This window comes from Paroedura picta, chromosome 2 (genome assembly GCF_049243985.1).
Source record: "Paroedura picta isolate Pp20150507F chromosome 2, Ppicta_v3.0, whole genome shotgun sequence".
NCBI lineage: Eukaryota > Metazoa > Chordata > Lepidosauria > Squamata > Gekkonidae > Paroedura > Paroedura picta.
In genome coordinates, this window is record NC_135370.1 from 157718449 (window position 1) to 157740392 (window position 21944).

Sequence of the window (21944 nt, forward strand, 5' to 3'; positions counted from 1 at the left end):
AGCATATCATATTCCAACATCAAAATATGACTGTCCTGCCTTTCTTCTTCTCTGCACTCTGCCCACACTGATTTGTGGAATTTAATGAAAGTATGTTTATGACTTAGCCTGGGTGTGTCACAAAAAATCCAGATTATATTTACATTTCCTCCGAATCACATTCTGCAAATACCACAAAACGTGCTTTGCAATACAACTTGGGTTTTGGTAACTAGCTCTTCCCGTCATCATGTTTATAACATCCGACACACACCAAAAAGTAGATAGGCCTGGAGACAGAAAACAGATTGCTCAAGTCTCCATCCTTCACTGAAGACATGGTGGTATGTGGCAAAATACCAGCCCAATTCTGCACAACATTCCATGCTCAGGCTAAATTAATATATACCAGTTTATCTTGAGGAGCATACTTTGTATAATTTATTCAGGATTCAAAGTATTTTGAAGGGAAGGCAAAATGAGCAGGTGTGGTGGCTCTTATTAGACAGCAGATTTTGCTGGTGGAGAGGCAGAACATTCACCACAGAAGAGACTCTTCCCTTGCCTGCAATCCCAATCTCATTCTGGCCTCCAAACCTGCACCCAACAATGCACATACGTGGGTAAAGTACTGAATGTACCCTCAAAGGTAATTTCTCTCCTTTTTTTTTTTTTTGCAGCTATTGGAAGATGAACATATCCCAAATTCTGCTCCAGCTACTGGACCCCACATTTGAGTAAGAAACCCCAATAACCCCAGCTGCCTCATTGTTCCCAATCCCTACGACTTCCTGCCCCCATTTAATGCTCCAAGACCTCTGCCGCTCCCTCCAGCTCCAAGCATCCCAGTCTCCTTTCACACACTTTCCCTGTTTCTTCTCTAGCTCCTGAGTTGCATCCCTTTTGGAACCCTGGTTGCATCGTTGCCTAATCCTATTTTTTTTCTCCCTGTCCTTGAGGGACAAGCTCTGACTTCTTCCACCTACAACAGCCAAGGTATCTTTCTTGCATAACCTTTGCTAAGCCATGTGGGGAGTGGCCTCATGGTTGCTTTTCCCAAGGACAGTTAAAATAACGCAGACATGAGGATGAGCTGCAGGATGACCATTCTACATGGTCCAGAACTTAGACACAGGAAATGTATATATAAACTCAGTTGGACCACTGCTCTATCAAAGCCATTGGCTGTCTGCTCTGACTGTATGAAAGGATGTCTCTAAAGCTGAGGCATTTCACATCATCTACTACCTCAACAACCCTGAACTGCATGGTCCTGGCTAATCCAATCTCACAATATCTTGGAAGCTTAGCAGAATGGGTCCTACTGGATTGGAGTCCACCAAGGAAGTCCAAGGTTCCTGCATAGAGAAAGGCAATGACAACTACCTATTTGTCTCTTGCTTTGGAAACCCTACAGGATTGATATAAATCACCTAGGATTTAACAGCATTTTCCACCACCACTATCTCATTAATTAGTGGTGGACATTCCAAGAACTAAACCCGAGACCTTCTGCACACAAAGCAGATGTTCCAGCACTGAGCCATGCCTTCACCTCACTGAGCCATGACCACATCCCACTGTTTAAATGTTACTTTTATAACACAGGAGCTCACAGCCCAATGGAGCAGAGGCAGATTGGGATGTTCAATAAGCAAACTAAACTGAGCAAATCTAACAACACTCTACACTGTGGGGTTCATTTGGCTCTGATCTGCCCTGTAACAAGATGTTGCTAGTGCTCAGATCATAACTAAGCAGCGACCAGAACCAAGTTCTGTCCTACATAACCCTACAATGCAGATGTTTTGATCCACAACTTGGGGCTAAGTATGGAATAAGACAGATGATTAAAGTTAAAAATGCATACACCACATGCTAAACCAATCACAATCCATGAGCTGGATTACAAGCAAATTAATCTAACTGAAATATTTTTATCCCACCCTTCTTTCAAGATGTTCAGGATGACATTCATTTTACCCTCACAACAACCCAGTGCTAGAGAGAGTGACAGGCCCAAGGCAGAATGAAAATTTGAATTTGGAGATGGGGGTTGGAGATTTTGGATGAATTTGGATGAATTTGGAGATGGGCCAACCGTGATGGGGGTTGCTAAGAGCAGGTGCACGGAGTGGCAGTTTGCCGATGGGGCCAGTAGGAAAGAGAAGAGGAGGTCCGGCACATGGTTTGGAAGGCCACTATGCTGTCTTGTACATGCTGCTCTAAAGGGAAACACCTCCCGCAGGTGTGGATGCGAGTGGAGGAACAAACGGAAAAAGGGTCACCGATGTTGTCACTGCATGTCTGAACAGCTGCAGAGCCAGGAGGCAGAGTGAGTGTTGGGGCAGTGAGTGTCCCCCCCACTTGTTATCAGCCCATGAAGGAAAAGGGGTTGAGGGAGGAAAAAAGTGCCTCTGACTGCTGAAAATTCACACCAGACCGAATCAAAAGGAAATCTGGAGGCTGAGTCTGGAGACTCAGAAGTTTTTTCAGAAGCAAATTAGAGAGTATCATCTAGGCTTACGCTCTTGTGTAACGAGGTAGTTCTCTGACATTATTACTTTTTGGGCATGTCAGAAAACTACCCCATTACACAAGAGCTGTCTCCAGACTGAGCCTCCAGATTCCCTTTGGATTCAGTCTGGTTATTATTGGAGGAATCGACGGTGGTTCAGCTTCATAGCTGAAAATTCAAAACAGGTACCAGACAACTAGATAGGGAAGATGCTCAAACTGAGATAGACTTGTCTCTCACTGCTGCCCATCTCAGGTCAGACAATAGGAAGCAACTGAAACAACTAGTGGGTAGATTTTAAAAGGATAACATGGCCTGGAAATATCCAGGGAAAATTCACAACTGTGAACAGCAAGAAGTGTTGTTTTCTAATAGTCCTGAACATTGTTTTAAACAGTGACATCTATTTTCCACACCATCTACGTCTGCCTTCTGCTACAAAACTATTTTCCTGCCAAAATAAGCCATGCAAGAATGTGTTTTGAGGGAAGGAAGGCCTGTCCAAGTTCAGCGGTCTGGTTTTTACTCCTAAATCTGATTTCGTAACTTCACTTTTAAGGAACCACCTATCATTTCCCAATATGTTGAGGAACCAAAATGATTTTTAAAGGAAAAGAAAAAAAGAGATGAGAATTCAGTAAATGGGATTCTCCCAGTCCTGGAAATGATTAGATTATTTCACCACAAGCTTAAATAATATCTTCCTCTCTACTTTTATGTTCTTCAACAAACATCTCTGAAAGAAGATTAGAGATCTGAGTTGGGCATTTCTGTGGTGAAATCTGTCTTCAAACACATTTCACTCATTTTGACATGATTCACTGGAGAGGTTTGAGTGGTTTTTTAGCACTTCCTGCATATTCCATTTTTCAATTGGAAACAAAGTTTTTTGAAAAGTGGAAAAGCCCTCTCCCACCCTCACCAAAGACACTTACCTATCTAGCCAGATCCTTCAGCGGCCAGAAAGGACACATCCCAGACCTTTGGAGAAAAAAAACACAACCCTTATCTAGACTACCCCTAGATGACCCATTCTAGAGGGGAGGGAGACAGAGGGCGCTGTTGGCATTCGCTACTGCTACTTAGTTTATTCCGGGAAGGAGGGGGCTTGATCTTCCTTGCGGCCCAGCCTCAACCAACAACCTGGCGGAAGAGCTCCATTTTACAGGCCCTGCGGAACGTTGAAATATCCCACAGGGCCCATAGCTCCTCTGGGAGCTCATTCCACCAGGTCAGGGCCAGGACCGAAAAGGTCCTGGCCCTGGTCGAGGCCAGGCGCACCTCTCTGGGGCCGGGGTCGACCAATAGATTTGTACCCGCAGAGTGTCAGGTTCTGTGGGGGGCATAGGGCGACAGACAGTTCCTCAGATAATCTGGGCCTAGACCGCATAAGGCCTTAAAGTCAAAACCAAAACCTTGAATCGGATCCGGAAAATAACTGGCAACCAATGCAGCTGCCTCAGCACACGCTGGATATGGGCCCTCCAAGATGTAGCAATATCACTTCAAAAAGCCAAACAAAAAAGCAGATTAAGAGAAAATTCAGAGGGTAGCAAGTCCAAGAAACAACAATGTGAAGACTGGACACCCACAAGGAGCATCAACAATATCGGCAGCCAACACTCCACATTTCATTGAGCACCCAACAGTCACTCCAGAAAAAGCTTTTCGCCTACATGGAGGAAACCACAGGAGAGAAAATGGACATTTGACATGACATTTGATGTATGTTGAGTTTCTTTTGCCATACAAAGACCACCTGACCTGTGTTGTGGGTGCAAAAAGAAAAACATTGCTCTGCCTCATGTTAACTATCAAGTTCCACACCCTGAAAAGTTTAATCATTCAAATGAACCATGTTTTGATAATTTGGGATCACATGCTTCTGTTTATCATATAAAAGAGTGAAGGAACACTGCAGGTTACCAGGTATTTACACAAATATATACTGCATTCAGTGGAAGTCATCATCTTCCTCACACCCAATTTGGATGCTAAATTTTCACTGAGTGTGGCTCACAGGTTTTCAAGCTCATCTCCAGAACTGTAACATAAGAACACAACAAGTGCCCTGCTGATAAGACCATTGGTCCATTTAGTTCAATATCCTGCCTCACACAGTGGCCAACAATTTCTCAGGAGATTCAACAGGTCACAGAGGCTGAGGCCTTACCCTGACATTGCCTCTTGGCACTGGGATTCAGAGGTTTAGTACTTCTGAAATTGAAGGTTTCCTTTAGTTACAATGGCTAGTAACCCCCACTAGATCTGTCCTCCATAAGTCTATCTAATCTTCTTTTAAAGCTGCTTATTCTGGTGGCCATCACTACATCTTCTGGCAGCAAATTCCACATTTTAATCTCTCACTGTGTAAAGAAGCATTTCCATCTGTTCATCCTGAATCTACTGCCTATCGACTTCAGTATGCTTTAGTGGCTAAGAGAGGTGGGTTCTAATAAGGAGAACCAGGTTTGATTCCCCACTCCTCCACATGCAGCCAGCTGGGTGACCTTGGGCTAGTCACAGAATTCTCTCAGTCCCACCTACCTCACAGGGTGTCTATCGTGGGGAGAGGAATGGAAATTAATTTGTAAGCCACTTTGGGACTCTTTCAGGTAGTAAAAAGTGGGGTATAAAAAACAGATCTTCACTCTTCAGCTCTTCTTCACAGGATGACCAAGAATTTTGGTAGAAGGAGAAAAAGTGCTCTTTGTCTACTCACTCTATTGTGTACATAATTTTATAAACTTACACATTGCCCCTTAGTAATCTTTTTTCTAAATTGTAAAGTTCCATACTCTTCAGCCTTTCCTCATAAAGAAGGTGCCCCAGCTCCTTAATCAACTTGGCTGCTCTCTTCAGTACTTTTCCCAGCTCTGCAATGTCCTTTTTGCACTAGAGTGAGAAGAACACAAAGGTTGCAAATTGTTTCTGCTGAAGCTAAAGACACCAAGAAGGTGGGGAGGTTATATTTACCCACCTACCCCATCCTTGGTGTAAACTGGACACACATCTGGAACAGAACCTCCCCCCTTTCTTTCCATGTTCTTTTCACAGACTGGAAGGCAATCAGCATAACCACCTTTACTGAAATATATATGTAATAATACTTTCATAAATGAGCATATATAACTATTTACATAAATGCAGGCCTCAATTTCTTTATCAAAACTGATGTTGGGATGCAGAATTCTGCAGCCAATTCTAAATTATGTGCTTGCACAGGATACACTCAGTTCTGTTAACACCCTCAATGGTAGAACTTAGTTCTTATGAACAGAAGGTCCTGGGTTCAAATCCAAAGATCTGGCTATAGGGGTCTCAGCTCCTGAGACCAGAAAAGATTCTGGGTAAGCTGCTGCCAGTCTAAGAGACAACACCAGACTAGACAATGAACCTGACTCAGTATAATGAAGCTTCACATTTTTATACACCTTACTGGCTCTTCTGATTCACACTCTCACTAGAGCACCACCAGTGCCAAAACAAGGCCCTCTTATGACAGTACAAACTAGGAGCTTTCCAATGTGGTTATCTCACATTAGTTTCCTTCCTGAATTTAGCTCAGCACAGGCTGTTCCCTTATCACAAAACAGGATGCATGGAGTGATTAGGATTCCACACACCAGAACATTTATAATGTTAGGTAATCTTCCAGAAGCAGGAGTTACCAACATGATCTGAGGGGCAGCAGCACCACAGGGCGTTTTTATAACACTGTATATTTCTACAACTATTCAGAGGACCATACACAGATAAATCCCTGCCCCAATCTTCATTTATCAGAGTTGACCTGAGGGACCCTGATTGGGGCATTATAAAGTACATATCAATAGCATGTGTGTATGCATCTCACTTTCTTTCTAATGCTTCCACCCACTGTAACATGCACCTGATTGAGATAGCCTCAAGTTACCATGAAAGGTCACACCACAATTAAGACATTACCATTTAGAAGTTTTTATTTAGGTATTTCTATTCCCCTTTTCTCCTGAAAGAAGACCCAAAACAGATTCTAATGTCACTCTCCCTTTCGCATTTTTATCCTCACAACAAACTATGAGATAAAGTGAGGCTGAGAATGTGTGTCTGGCCTAAGGTCACAGGTCTAGCATCCATGGCAGGGTAGAGATTTGAATCTGCAGCTCCCTGATTCTAGCCCATCACTCTAACAGGCCCTCCCGCCAGATCTGTCTGCCATTTTCACTGGCCTGCTTCTGGGCGCATGAATACTGACAGATGAAAAAGCATGCTGGTAGAACCCCAGAGCAGGGCACAGTACAGGTGACTTCAGCCCAGTGCGGAGACTCTCACAGCTGCCTGCCTGCCATGCTGCCTACCTCTCGGAGTTCAAGCCTCTGTGCCACAGCCTCCAAACTTTCCTGGCCGGTACTCTCCACCGACAACGTGAACTCCACAAATTCATTGTTAAGCAGCTGGATACGGGCCACCAGACAACTCTTGCTAGACACAGTGTAGCGTCGAGTTCGTTTCAGCTTCAGCCCAAAAGGCAGTGGCATCTTCTTTCCTCGCACATTCACAGTAGGTCACAGAAAATCATCAAGGACAGTCAGGAGCTGTGGAGTCCCCAGACGATCAACCAGTGGCAGCGGCCACTAAAGACCTGGGAGTTCTCTTCCACCTCCGGAGCACAGGAAACAGGCATGACAATTCTGCAGAAGAGGAAAAGAGAGCGGGTGATTAATTTTAGTTAGTTCATTTATTTGTCCACCTATTTTCCCCAACAGGGACCCAAAGCAGCTTACAACATTGTCCTCTCCTTAATTTTATCCTCATAACAATCCTGTAACACAGGTTAAACTGAGGGAGTGTGACTGGCTGAAGATCCCCCAGGAAACTTCCACAGCACAAGTGGGTATTCGAACCTGGGTTTCCCAGATACTAGTCCAACTACTATACCACACTGGCTGTGGAACAGGTGAGGTGGTCAGACTTTGGTAGCTTACAGTGCCAACAATTTGCAAAATCCAGTCTGAAAATTTATAGCTGCTTTGCATAGTACTTGCTGAGAGCCTTTCACATAGGCTAGGATTAATATCCCTGTATTACAAATGGTAATGACTGGGGCACTGGCAAACCACCCCGTATTGAGTCTGCCATGAAAACGCTAGAGGGTGTCACCCCAAGGGTCAGACATGACCCGGTGCTTGCACAGGGGATACCTTTACCTATTACAAATGCAGCCCCGAGTTCGATAACTCAAAATAGCCTAATGTCGTAATCTTTCAGAAGTGAAGCAGGAATACCATGGTCTTAGCCCAAAGCACGATCAACGGCACACCACCTCTGAACATCTCCTGACTGGCAAAGACTCCAGGGTTACCAAAAGTCAGATGGGACTTGATATCACAAAATAAAAAATTACAAATGGCAGGAGGAAAGGGTAAGGCAGAGAAAAAAGTGGCCTAAAATCATTTAACAAGTTTGTGGTTTATTGCTGCAGGAAAAGGCAACTGAAACGAACGCCTCTCTTTCCAGGGAAAGTGAAAGAATTCAGGGCACTTCAGTTTATTGGGAAAAAAACTTTAAAAGGCAACTATGGAAGGGCACGGACAGAAACAGAGGTCTTCAACCTATTGCTCTGCAGCCAGATCTGGCTCAGTATAGATGACTCGAAAAAAGAAAGCAAAACCTTTAAGTTAAGATTTATAACAGGAATTATGCTAAAATAACCAGGAGATGAAGGGAATAGTTGGCAAAGATTTTTTTATGGGACCAAAGGGCTTCTTAGAGATGCGTCATGGAAAGGGAAATGCTAAATGTGAATAGCTGTCAGTACTCTAAATGCAATCTATGCACAGATTTATACTAGTATGAACCTATGTATATTTATTATTCTGAGACCTCATATGTGCCACTCCCTAATAAAGGGCCTGCAACAACCAGAATTTGAGCTGCAGAACCTGTAGGGATTTGTATTCCACAAGTCAATTATTAATAATCTTAAAATGTCTATTTTCAGTCATGTACATGGGCTTCATTATAATGGTATTTTGTTGGTCTCTTGCTCTGAAATTTGACAGAGTTTAGCTCTTTAATTATAAAAGGTTGCTGACCCCTGGGATAGAGGTTAATAAATTTATGCAGGGTATAAAGAAAACATCTACCCATCTAAATATGAGGAGGTTTTACCCTCTGCCCCCTTCCTTGTGTGCCTTCTAGAGCATCTGGCTGGCCATAGTGTGAAACAGGATGAAGGACCATTGGTCTAATCCAGCAGGATGTTATGTTCTCGAGTGACGTTTGAACAGGAAACTTTCCAGGTCTGGTTCTTAATCATATCAGCTCTCCTGAGACCTCGTAGGCCTTTAGTATCATTATATCAACATTACTTGTGTGCTGTAAAGATAAAAGGGGATTTTTTAATTTGTACTTGTTTATTTCTTTAGCTAAATTGATTTTGCTAAATAGCAGAATTCAAAAAACTATAAAGGAATCACAAGCATTTATGGAAAAGCACCTCAAGAGTTGAATACAGAATTTAAGTAACATGTGAGAAATGAACCTTCGTGTTTTGTTTTGCATTTAAATATGCAATTAAAGCTTCATACTTGCTAAATAATCAGAGTGATACATCTTGGCATAGCATGGTTAGAGCATTCTCTGTATACTCTACTGGCATTATTTTTGGAAGGGCAGGAATAGTAGGGTGGGCAGCACACATCAACATTTGTTAGAGAACCCAAGAGTCATACAAACATTCCCATTATTGCTGTGAACATATGAGGGAAGGAGCCACCTGCTTGGTATTCAGAGGCCCAAGGTCCAACCCCCAATATTCCCAGATTAAAACAACCAGGCGATAGGAAAGACCTCTAACCAGAGAACCTAGAGGGGTGCTGCCAGGTTCAAAGAAGACAATACTCATCTCAAAAGGAAAACTCTCTGGCTCAGGAGAAGGATATTCCATGGGTGATAATCGTCTGAGGATCCTGTGAGGTATTACCCACCTTCTTAAGATACGACACTTACTCCTTAGGGTAGGAGTGTCAAACATACAACCTGCAGGCTGGAACCAGCCCATACAGGGCCCTTATCCACACCACAAGCAACTGATTACATTTATTGCCAGGTGACAGAGGGTTTTTAAAATTTTATATTTATAACTCACCACTCCCACACACTGGCTCATGGCGGGTAACAACATATAATCCCCACAATTGCGTCCTGGATCAGATTCAAGGTTTTGGTGTTAACCTTCAAGGCCATCCATGGTCTGGGCTCCACATATGTGAGGGACTGCCTATCACCTTATGCCCCCTGCAGAGCCTTGTGCTCAGTGGGTATGAATCTGCTGGTGGTCCCCACCCCACGAAAAATATGCCTGGCCTCAACCAGGGCCAGGGCCTTTTCGATCCTGGCCCCAACCTGGTGGAACAAGTTCCTGGAAGAACTAGGGCCCTGATGGAGCTTGTGCAGTTCCACAGGGCCTGCAAGTTGGAGCTCTTCTACGGGGCATTTGGTTGAGGCCCGGGGGCAATAAGATCGAGGGCCCCTCCTCATTTCCGCCAGGACATCAGGCCCTCCTCCTATTACATCCTTTCCCCTGAGACGTCGGATGGGGGTGTTGTCGAACAGAGGGGTAGGGGGTCAGTCAGTCATTTGACCCAGAATGGTTTTTAGTTGGGGATACTTATATCTTATTGTGGAATTTTTAATGTTGTAACCCGCTGCGAGCCAGCTTGCTGGGAGTGGTGGGTAATAAATACAATAAGAACAATAAGAAGAAGAAAATCCCTTAAATTAATAAAATCAGTTAAAACCCACGCATAGCGGTGATAAACCTACCCCCTGCTCCACAGGCATCAATCCAGTGCCTCAGGGGACATTACAGGGATTGGCCAATGGCTGCTTCCGGGAAGAGCCCAGATCTAATTGCTCTGGCCTCAGACAAAGACCAGGCCGAAGAGCTCCGTTTTGCAGGCTCTGGCCCCTGTAGACTGTCCCAGTGCTAAGGTGTCACTGGCAGAGAAAGTGGGAGGGTGGCCATCAGGGTGATACTGTAAGGGAAAAACATTGTTTATTGGGTTTGCCTGTGTCCATTATAAAGTTTATATTACTGGTAATTGGCAATATATTTTATGGCACCCAAGGCCCGGCCCAACAAAGTGACATTTATGTCAGCTCTAGCCCTTATAACAAATGAGTTTGACACATCTGTCTTAAGTAGCAATTTATTTACTTCATTTACACCCTGCCTTTCTTCCCAATAGGTACCCAGACTGTGATATATTGTTCACCTTTCTTCCATTTTAAACTCGTAACACTGTGAGGCAAGTTACTGTGTGTGATTGGGCCCAGTCATGTTTCTCTCTTGCAGCAAAATGAAACAGAAGCCCAGTGGCACTTTGGGTACTAAAAACGTTTATTACAGTATAAAAGTTCATATGTCAGAGTTCACTTCACCAGATACATGAAGTTTCAAGGATCTTCACTCTTAAGATTCCCTTCCTCTGCCTCAGATTGTGCTTGTCTCCTAACGACCAGTCCCATGAGGAATTACATGTACTTCCCCTCCATTTCCTCACTAGCCGTGCATACCACTTCTGCAATGAATATGCCAGGTGCTTGGCCCAGCCCTGAGCCATGTCAGCTAAAAAACCAACTGGCAGTTCTGCATGCAGCGATCGAGTCCAGCCCTGATTGTGCATGTGTGCCTAAAATGCATCTTCAGGCCTTTGAAAGCAGGGGAAAGAACCTGGCACAACTCTGTAGCAGTAGAGGGTGTGGGAATAGGGGTTGCTTTAGATACCAGAAAAGATGCAGGCCAGTGGAGTAGGAACTGATATGGTTCAGGAATAGTGTCTGCTTGGCATGCAGAAGGTCCCAGATTCAATCCCTGGCATCTCTAGTTTAAAAGATCATCCTGTAGGACAGGGGTAGTCAACTTGTGATCCTCCAGATGTTCATGGACTACAATTCCCATGAGCCCCTGCCAATGTTTTCTGGCAGGGGTCATGGGAATTGTAGTCCATGGACATCTGGAGGATCACAGGTTGACTACCCCTGCTGTAGGAGATGTGAAAGACTTCTCCTTGGGACCCTAGAGAACCACTGCGAGTCTGAGGAGACAGTAGTGAGCTTAGTGGACCAGTGGTCTGACTTAGCAGAGTGTGGATTTAAACCTAGGTTTCACAGTCCAAGATGCTGCTACTATTGCCGTGAATCTACATGGAACACCAGCTAGAACAATTCTTTTATTTCAGACAAACAGAGGCAATATCTAGAACACCAGCACCACCACCCACAGCTCATCCAGTCTGCAGCAGCCCTTATTGAGAGTTCATCCAGAGGAATGTGGACCACCATCATCAGGGTCCTTTTGGAATACCAGCAAACAATGTAATCCATTTCCTTCTCTAGATTACATTGATGAGGTTCCCACATTTAGCTCTTCGCTACAGAAAATATCACACACCCAAGCATAAACTGCAGGAGGGAAAGGCGGCATGGCACAGCCCGACCTTGTCAGATCTTGAAAGCTAAGCAGAGTCATTGCTGGTTAGTACTCAGAAGGGAGAGCACAGAGGAAGGGAATGCCAAAACATCTCTGCTTCTCACTAGCCTTGAAAGCCACTTGCTGGGGTAGTTGTAAGTTGCCTGCAACCTGACAGCACTTTACTCACACCCAAGCAAAATTGCTAGATGTAACATTCTGCCAGACTCTCCTACATATTTAGCCAAGAACAAATCAGTCCTTAACAATGGTCCTTTTGGCCTTGGTACTAGATGTACGAGATGCCCTGACCGAGATGGTTCAGGTTAGCCTCATCTCATTGGTCCTCAACGAGGGCCAGAGCTTTTTCCATCCTGGTCCCCACCTGGTGGAACGAGCTCCCTGAAGAGATCAGGCCCTGCCTGAACTACCACAGTTCCGCAGGGCCTGCAAAAGGGAGCTCCTCCACCAAGCATTTGCCTGAGACCGACCACAGGTCCCCCCCCCCCACACCTCTATCCCCTCCATGGCCTGAAGCAGCCTGACCTCTCTAGGGAGTTTAGCTTGTTATGTTGTTATTGTTGGGATCACTGAAGTTGTTGTTTAGAACCTCTGTTGGGTTGTTATTGTTGTATATTGACTATGTTGTATGTTGACTCATTCCATGTATCCCCTATGATCTTATATGTAAACCGCCCTGAGCCATATGGAAGGGCGGTATAGAAATAAAATAAAATCTCATAAAATCTCTGAAGCCAAGTAGGGTCAAACCCTTTTTCAAACTTGGATCAGAGACCACCAACCACCTCTGTGTGTCTTCTTGCCATGAAAACCCTATGGGGTCTCCATAAATTTGTTGTGTACCATATCTGAAGAAAAAGTGCTACAAAGTCATAAAGAAGCACAATGTAAATAACTTGCAGTATTAGAAAGGTTGTTTTTAAGCCTGAGTCATTTTTTAGTGGTCAGCATACACTGCGGGCATTCTGCCCCTCCCCCTGTCAATTCATAATCTGAATATTGACCCACTTAGAAACATACCTGAAATATTAGCAACATTTTAGTGTTTCTTTTTCTACAGTGGAATTCTTAATTGGCCTTGATTATCTGTTATACAACACAATTCAGCAAACTAAGCACTTTAAAGTCCTGTAGAAATCAATGAAAGCACATGTTGAATGCTACAATGTAATGCAAGCTAACTTGGAAGAAAACCCACTGGAATTAGCAGGACTCACTTTCCAGTAAGCCTGGATAGCAGAGTATACTTCCCTTCCATAGAAGTGACTAGGATTTAAAGGTACTTAACTTTTGCAAGACTGGATATGCTGTTCAAAATCTCAGACAGATGTACAACATTCACCATGCATTTCCTCACCATATTTGCAGTACTTTTCAGCTCCAATAAAGGAGGCATTTTTTCTAACTTATGGAGTATGTTTATTTTACAAGGGGGGAATCTTCATAGGCAGCTGATGATGAAACATCGACAGCTAGATTGAAATCTAGTAGTAACCTAGAGACCAAAAAGATTTTTTCTGGCATAGGCTTCCAAGAGTGAAGTCTCCATTTGTACCGAACGAAAGGAGCTTTGATTCTCGGAAGCTGATAACGCCCCCATGCTAAAACAAAACCCTTGTTGGTCTCTAGACTGCTACTGCATTCATAACTATCTGTAGACTACAGATCAATACGGCTACCCTCTCAAATGAGACATCAAGGTATTTTCCACTCATAATTTCTATTCCCTTTTACTTACCCCTTAAATGACAGTTACAGCATATACCATGCCCTGAGTTAATTAATTTAGCAGCGAGCCAATTAGAAAATATCATGGAAGGGGAATAATGCTTTGAACCTATTCAACAACTTTTCATGCTGGCCAAGCACAATTTGTGCCAACACAGCACAGCCAGTTTTGTTGAGTAGCTCTTATTTTCTGCTGCCAGCTGCTGTCATGTTAACCCCCCTCTTCAACACACACACACACACACACACGCCTGTTTCAAAATGATGTCTATCTGCACGATTAGGGGAGTTTACAAGTGGTAAGAGGATACCACCGCAGCACCCACAGGAGCAAATCCATTCTGTATTTAGCAGGCCGAGAACACTTCAAATACTATATTCTCTTTTAGCCTACACTTTCCAAAGACTCAGCTTTTCCACTGGTACACAGGGCTTCTACATTCTTGGTTCGCCTGTATCCCCCACTCTCCGTTTAAAGAAAGAAACAGCACATAGTACTGAAAAAGCATTTCCCCTCGATTCACTGTAAACTGCTGATTCTTACTGGTCCACAATTCCGCACACAAGCCCCTGCTCGCGGTGTAAATGGACATCATAAAGAGGAAATATGAATATCCTTCGATTAGTGGGCCGAAGGCAAGAAGGGAAGATTACATGCTCAAATGGTCTTGCCAATCGCAAATGAAATCCACTTGTAACATGTGCGATGTTCTTGCTTCAAACCCGAGAAATAACAACAAGAGATCGGCACCCACATCCTCAGGGAGTCCTCCGTCTTGACACTTCCCTGCGTATTGAACAGGGTACACCTAGGTAGCCAAAAATCCTTCAAGCCCTGGCATGGGGTCCGGAGCGCAGGACACAAAGAAAGGCAAACTTAATTGCCATTTGTATGGAGTTCCATCCCAGAGCCCAAACAAGGGTGCCCAAGACCCGAGGCTCCGTCGAGGCAGACACCAGGGCCGTCAGCAGACTGCAAGCAGCCCACAACCCCCCTGCAGCCCTTCCCAGAATCTACCCCCATGGCTGCGAGTTCGAGGTGCAGCCTTCGGTCCTTTAAAGCAGGGGTAGTCAACCTGTGGTCCTCCAGATGTCCATGGACTACAATCCCCATGAGCCCCTGCCGGGCTCATGGGGATTGTAGTCCATGGACATCTGGAGGACCACAGGTTGACTACCCCTGCTTTAAACCCGCGGCTGCGCGACAGCAAGCGTATCCCCGAGAGAAGCAGCACCATCCCCGCCTCCTTGCTTACCTGCTCGCGCGCGTCCCAGGAGAAGAGGGCTCCTCGCGCTGTCACAAAGCCAGGCGCAGCCCGCGGAGCGAGGCAGGGGGGGAAGCCGCTTCACGTGTCCAGCTTGCAACGCGACTTCTCGGGTGTCCCCCTCTCCCTCCCTCCCTCCTTCCCGGGGCCAAGCAGCCGCGCTCTCCGCCTGCCCTCCTCCGCTCCGTCCGTCAAAACACGCCTCACTTCCTGCCTCCGCCACAACAACGGGGAGGCTCCACAGGTCGCCTCGCAAGCCCGGGGAAGCTTCGCCAGCCAGCCAGCCAGCCGCCTTCCCGTGACAGAGGAAGCCCCGGCACCGCGGCCGCCCGAGACGAGGCTCCCTCCACCGCCGTGGTGTTTGCAAGCGCCTAGGATTCCCCCTGTCCCCTGCGCGCCCGCGCTCCGTGCTCCGTGCTCGCTCGCCCCGTCCTGCCCCCTCCTAGGGGCGTTCCCCTTGGCTCCAGCCATGCGGAAGGATACCGTGCAGTCGTGAAAAGCACAGCCCTCGGTGTTTGCGGCCCCATTACCTCAGAGAGTTGGAATGTCAGCCGCGCTCGGTCGGGACAGCTGCTGGGCGAGCGGAGGCTTCCCTGGCGGGGACGGGGGGCCGAGGCAGGCGGCGGCCTTGCGGGCCAGTTGGAAGCCCGCTTGCAAAGAAGCCGGGGTGCATAAGCGGCGTCCAAGATTGCGGCGAGAAAGAAACGTTCTTCGGACCTTTCATTTGTTGTTATTACCGCTGCCGCTGCTGCTGCTGTTGTTGTTCTTGGGATAAGCCGTTCCAATGGCTGAGGGGTTCAGCAGCGGACAAGCGTTTTGCGCCCGGGTTTGGAAACGGTTTTGTCTTAAACTGACCCTCCTCCTCCAGCGTTAAAGAAGAGCCTCCAAAGAAGTTCAGGAAAATACAGCATCCGGACAAAGCTATATAAATAAAGCTGGAACGGCAAACGACGTCCGTGCTTTTCGGAAAGGAAAACAAAGAATCTCATGGGATCTTAAATTCTAATTAAAAAAAACAAAACACTAGAACTAGAGCTTACTTAGACAGATTTCAAAAAGGCAGTAAAAAGTGGCCGACTGGAAGCAGATGTTAAAAATCTTGCTTTTTAAAAAAGTTTAGAGTAGAAGAATAAGATCCTAGCATCTGCCGAATGCATCTTCTGAGGAGAATAATAACCAGAAGCCCCCATAAAAAAATAACTTATCTAGTCACTCAGCATATTTTCTGGATGGCATACCTGAATAAAAGCCATAGAAGCATATTCTGTTGCCAGTTTGTTGTCTTGAACTAAGTGTGGCTAGTGAATGAGCCTGCTTTAGATATAGGTACAAAACACCTGTCACTGATCATATAGAAGAGTTCGAAATACCTTATCCCAAATCCCATTGCCTTGGTGCACCAAACTTGCAGAGGGGTGGGGCGGGGGAGGTTATAGCTCCTTCCCATAGAAATTCTCACTGGGGTTCCTCAATGATTACTTTTGCCATCTAGTTTGTTAAAAATCTCTATGAACCAGGAAATACCAAGATCATAACCACACTCTACAGAGCAATGCTAAATAGGTCTACTCAGAATATTACTAAGAAGTATCCAGGGGGGCCTATACTTAGGAAAATGTTCTTAAAATTACACTAGAGTCCTGTGGCACCTTTGAGACCAACAATGTCTTGTTTAAGGTGTATGCTTTCATGTGCATACATCCTTTGTCAGATATAATGAGATAAAGATTACAGTGGATGAGTGATGGGGATGTGAGTGCCCTGCATAATGCAGGGGTTGGACTAGACCATGAGGTCCCTTCCAACTCTATGATGATATGATTCTAAGATTACACTTTTAGTGTAAATGTGGCACCAGGCAGTCTTCAGGCTCTAGGCACTAGCCAAACCCTAACCTGCTTGGCTTCACCGTTGGAATAGTATCAGGTCTCCCACTAAAAATCCTTTTGCCTTAAGTAGATCCCTAAATTTCTACAGAACAAGGTAGTATCAGGATAATTGTAATAATAATTGAATAGTTTTACCAACGTCCAGGAATAGTTTTACCAACGTCTGGGGATCTCCCAGAATTAGAACTGATTTCCAGACAACACTGATAAGTTTCCCTCAAGAAAATGGCTGCTTTGGAGGGTAAACGCTGTGCCATTATGCCCAGCTGAAGCCCCTTCCTTCCCAACCCACACCCTTCCAAAGATCTACCCCAAATCTTCAAGAATTTTCCAACTTGGAGTTGGCAACTATACAAAATGGACCATCCACCATCTTTACTAAGAAATAAATTTTCAAAGGTCTTTCCTCCCCTACTAATTAACAATGCCTTCATCTGCTAGGTTAAGGCCAGGGGTAGTCAAACTGTGGCCTGACAGATGTCCATGAACTACAATTCCCATGAGCCCCTGCCATGGAATTGTAGTCCATGGATGTCTGGAGGGCCACAGTTTGACTACCCCTGGTTAAGGCAAACAGCAGATGCAAGGGTGTCTGTTGTGGGGAGAGGAAAGGAATGTAAGCTGCTTTGAGACTCCTTTGGGTAGAGAAAAGTGGCATATAAGAACCAACTCTTTAACAGGGCCTGCTTCCTAGTAAATATGTTTACGATTCCAGCATTCATATTATTAAAATTACAGTTCACAGGAAATTAAAAGTTGATATTTCAGATACAAATCACATTTTTGTAAGCATTATTGATTTCCTTTTAAACTAACCGGTATTCAAGTTCCTGTCTTCACTCATAACTGGTGGAAATAAGAAATCTTATTTATTTATTTATTTATTTATTTCATTAAATTTATATACTGCCCTCCCCTTGTGGCTCAGTAATCTGCCTCTCCTCCCACTCTCCCCTCTCCTCTCCATTTTTTAAAAAATTGATCGTGATTGCATTACAACGTGGATTTTCAGTAACAATAGCGCCTTCTTTCTGTGGCTACTGCAGAAAGGTAAAAGTAACAAACAAGGACTCCATATGCCCCCCCCGCCTCTCCCATCTCCCTCTATAGCATCTAAATGCACTGTGTGATTTAAGGCGCAATGGTCCGCTTTGTAACTTCTATGCAGAAAAACAGTTGTGTGTCTTGTTTTCATGCATGCATGGTGATTGAGCACCCATCAACAAAAGACCCCCCCTCCCCCGTTTACATGGTTTGAATGCCATAGAAATCAAGGGATGGTGTGTGATTTTTTAAAAACTGATTGCGGTGCAACATGAGTGCATTATTGCACATGCTTAGACAAAAAACAATAGGAGAGGCATGATGGGAGCCAGGACCGCCCACTCTCGAGAAGAAAATGCAAAACAAATGCCACAATTGAAGAAAACCACAGATACAGAATGCCAGGCACAAATTCAGAGTCTGTGTTTAAAATCTAATGCGGTGAGAATGCAGCGGCAAATCAGAACTTCGGAAAGTCTCAGAGTAGCAGCCATGTGTTTGCTGTTGAGAAATAGAGTGAAATACATCTCCCAGCATCTATGTGACTTTATAGTTTTTTTACTTCTTTGACAATGACCTGATGGCTTTCTCACCCTGCTCTTGCCCTAGGTTCCTTGCTGGAATGCAGTCTGCCTAATCCATAGTTGGCATCAAAAAGTGGGATGGCTTGGAAGTCAACATGAGGAAACGGGTTGTATAAGTTGTTTGGAATCTTATAGCTGGTTGGGACAGAGATCAAACTCCCAGTTTCAGGATATCACATTTCACATCCCTGTACTTGTTTCCACCAGGGAAACCCTCTACTTTCTCCTTCCTGTCCGAGGTAAGTTAATTCAACCTGAAGTAAAAATCTGGAGATAGTTAACAGGGTTAAGCACATTTATCTGCTGCTTCTCTGGTCCCTGATTCTCTTGAAGCAACTTTTCCGTTTTTAAAAGTGTCTTAGAGGTAATATTGCATGCATGTTTGTATAACATCTAAAATAGACAACGGGTGTTTATAGCTGTACTGGTCCAAAAGCCAAAGCCAAAACCAGACCCCAATCTACATAATATCTTTTATTAGGGCCAACCAAAATGACACAAAACAGTGTGCAAACCTTTGAGTTCTTCAGAACTCTTCTTCGGGCTGGATATTACAAGACAAAAAAAAAGGGAAGGGGGAATAGAGGCTTCAAGCCTTCATTTTAATGCCTTTTCTCATCAGTATCCCTGTACACAGTGCCAGTGGGCAGGTAGACATAAGTTGGCACCTTTGGTGTTAGGTTGAATCCTGGTTTCTGTGAGTAAGAAAAAAAAACCCAGTGTATCTACTGAAGCTACAAGGACCAGCAGTTTTCCTTGTATATAGCCTAGACTTCAACCTCAACTCTTTTTTAAAATGTGAAGAGTAAGGCCAGAAATTACAGGGATGATGTGTAGATCTAATACGGATTGTAATGCGCTTTGCAAAATGTTTACAAGTGTGTTCTTTAAAAGAGAAAGAAGAGAAAGAGAAACAGCGAGAAGGCAATGGGAAATTAACATAGCCATTGGAGCAAAATAACTGGAAATTGACTATGGAAAAGTGTTGGAACAGAACTTCAGAAATAATCCAAAGGCTATAAACGGTCTTTCCAGTAGGAGATAGGAAGACGCATGAGCTATTTAACTCAGAGCCGACTATGTAGACTTGCAACTGTTTGAAAGTTGGAACGCTTCGTGGAGTGAATGTCAGCAATGGAGCAGCTGCTTCTTTGGCTAAAGGGCATTTCAGAAATACATATGGGGGTTACAGCAAATAGCAGCTGATCAGTTCTGTTTCATTATATGATCATTTATATTAAGCCTTTCTAATTAAAGTAGGTCGCTTTCCAAATGTATTTGCCTGATGTTTATAGCTCCCAGGAATATTCTAATCTTTCCTTTAAATTAGGCTTACAGATGCTATAAATGGGCCATTGGGCATGTTTTTAAATGTCTGTGACCTGCAGCGGAAATATTTGTGATGCAGCAGCTGATAAAAATATGTAGAAATCCTACTGACCCCCTCCCCCCCCAGCAGCAGACTCTGAAATTAAGAAAACAAATCATACTGCAAGCTGGATCAAATATATCCAGGAGGGAAAATGAATATTTTTTTATATTGATAATTGTACGGAAACTTTGCAAAGGTTCAAAAAGCGTGGTATCTGCTAGAACAATCTTTCAAAAACAGGAGACAAAAACCACAATGATCCTTTTCCTGATAGATATATATTACTGTAGTTGCAAACAATTGCAGTCTTTAAAAAGGTTAAAGAATGAGGGGAAAATGTTGCACAGTTGCTGATAACGTACTGGTCATTTTAAATGCTGCAGTGAACAACAATGTTTTCTTGCCAGCTTTATCAATATCAGCAGCATGACTTTGAAGCTGAGTTCATTCAAGTTTGCTAATATGATCCGGATTTTAAAAGGAGATGTTTATATATATTTTTTGTAGTGGAGGAACTGGTGGGGAAATAATGGGGGGATTCTTTATTTCCTTGGTGGAAGAATGATGATGGGGCAGCAGCACTCGGTACCCCTTTGTCTTTCTCCACTTGCCTGAGCTTTACAGTGGGGAGGTGGCAGCTGGGGTGGTTTCTGGGGCAGCTGCCTCATCATCATTGTCATCCAAGGGAGGAATGAGGCACAATTTCTGCTCCTCTCCCCTTCCTCCCAGCTGAGATTCCTCTTCCCTGGCTGCCTGAAATTTGGTGTGCATGAGGGGAGGCAAGGAGGGAACAGTAGCCGTTGACAGCCTTGTTGTTGTCTTACTCATCATCTCCCCTGTTTGTGATGTGGCAATGTGCTATTGTCCCTCCTGCCCTCCTCCTCCTCGCCTCCTTCCTGCATTCAGAGAACAGTTCTCTTCAGTTGTGCAGTCAACTGTTTTTGTAACTTCTCCCCGTTTTAGTTGTAGGATTTTTTGGCATGCCTGATACTTCCCCCATGATTGGAGAACCAAAGCCTCCATTCTGCCAGTGTGGTCCTATTTTGCACATTTAAATATCCACAGAACAAATTTAATCAAGTGGCACCTGTAAGACCAACAAATTTGACCCAGCAGAAATTTAAAAATTTGTTGGATTCTTAATTTGTTCTGCTGCTTCAGACCAACATTGGTCTATAAATATCTATAAATATCCACAGATTGGCATCCAGTCTGTAATTATTTTTGATTTATTTTATTAATTGCATTTATGTACCACCCTCTCTTGTGGCTCAGGACAGTTTACAATGACAATTTGTAGTACAATACAGAGAAAGCATCATGATTATGGACACTTCTAACAGTAGAACATTATAACTTTATAACTGTGTGGCTGTTAACTGGACAACTGTAATTTAATTCTTTCTGTGGGTATCGCTGGGGTGGGACCTCTCTATATTACATATATGATTTTTAAAAGCTCTGGTTTTAATTTGTTTTTATTGTGTTTATTTTAATGGGTAGCTGCCACAGTGACCCTCATTGGACAGAAAAGCAGGATATAACTATTGTAAATATCATTGAAAATATTAAAACAAAATAGGGACTAAAATCCAACGAGGTGTCCTTGATGTCTGTGCACTCATTATAGACAGATATGATGATATGATTAGAAAGGCAACAATTACTCTTGAAGTCTCACAAGAATTTGGGGTGCACCATATTTTGCACCAATATTGCCTTCACCAACAGAAACTGCATGGGGAGCAGGATGGGGGGTAGGGAACAGTATAAGGTGACACGTGCCCCTAGTTTAATATGCCCTATTAACTTAAAAAGTGTTGAAAGACATGTAACATGTAGTTTAGTCTTGACGTGAACAGCTTCCAAGGACTAATGGATGCCTGTTTGGATGGGGTGGGCAGGGGGCAGAGGAAAGAAACAATACACATTGTGAAAGTAGACTTCACACAAAATATCATTTACAGAGAATATACTCCGAGTCCTGACTATTAAAAGGATGGTATTTCTTTTGTGTGGCGCAAGGTGGTAAGGCAGCCGACGTGCTGTCTGAAGCTCTGACCATGAGGATGGGAGTTCGATCCCAG

The 21944-nt window shown here is 44.2% G+C and overlaps 1 protein-coding gene across 6 annotated transcripts in view; it reads right to left on the minus strand.

Moving 5' to 3' along the window:
- Positions 1 to 15393, minus strand: part of PTPN21 (protein tyrosine phosphatase non-receptor type 21) — an 80822-nt gene extending 65429 nt beyond the window's left edge. For 3 of the 6 annotated variants that reach the window (XR_013228556.1, XM_077323427.1, XM_077323425.1), the window contains exons 1-2: positions 14960 to 15393; positions 6838 to 7170 (exon numbers count right to left, since the gene is read on the minus strand). Coding sequence is in view for 5 of the 6 variants with exons in the window: in XM_077323427.1 (XP_077179542.1) it covers positions 6838 to 7017 (180 nt within the window). In the remaining variant the exon portion in view is untranslated. Of the gene's footprint in view, positions 1 to 6837; positions 7171 to 8650; positions 8858 to 14959 lie in introns of all 6 variants that reach the window. The other 3 variants (XM_077323429.1, XM_077323428.1, XM_077323426.1) reach the window with 2 other exon arrangements.
- Between the last annotated feature and the right edge of the window lie 6551 nt (positions 15394 to 21944).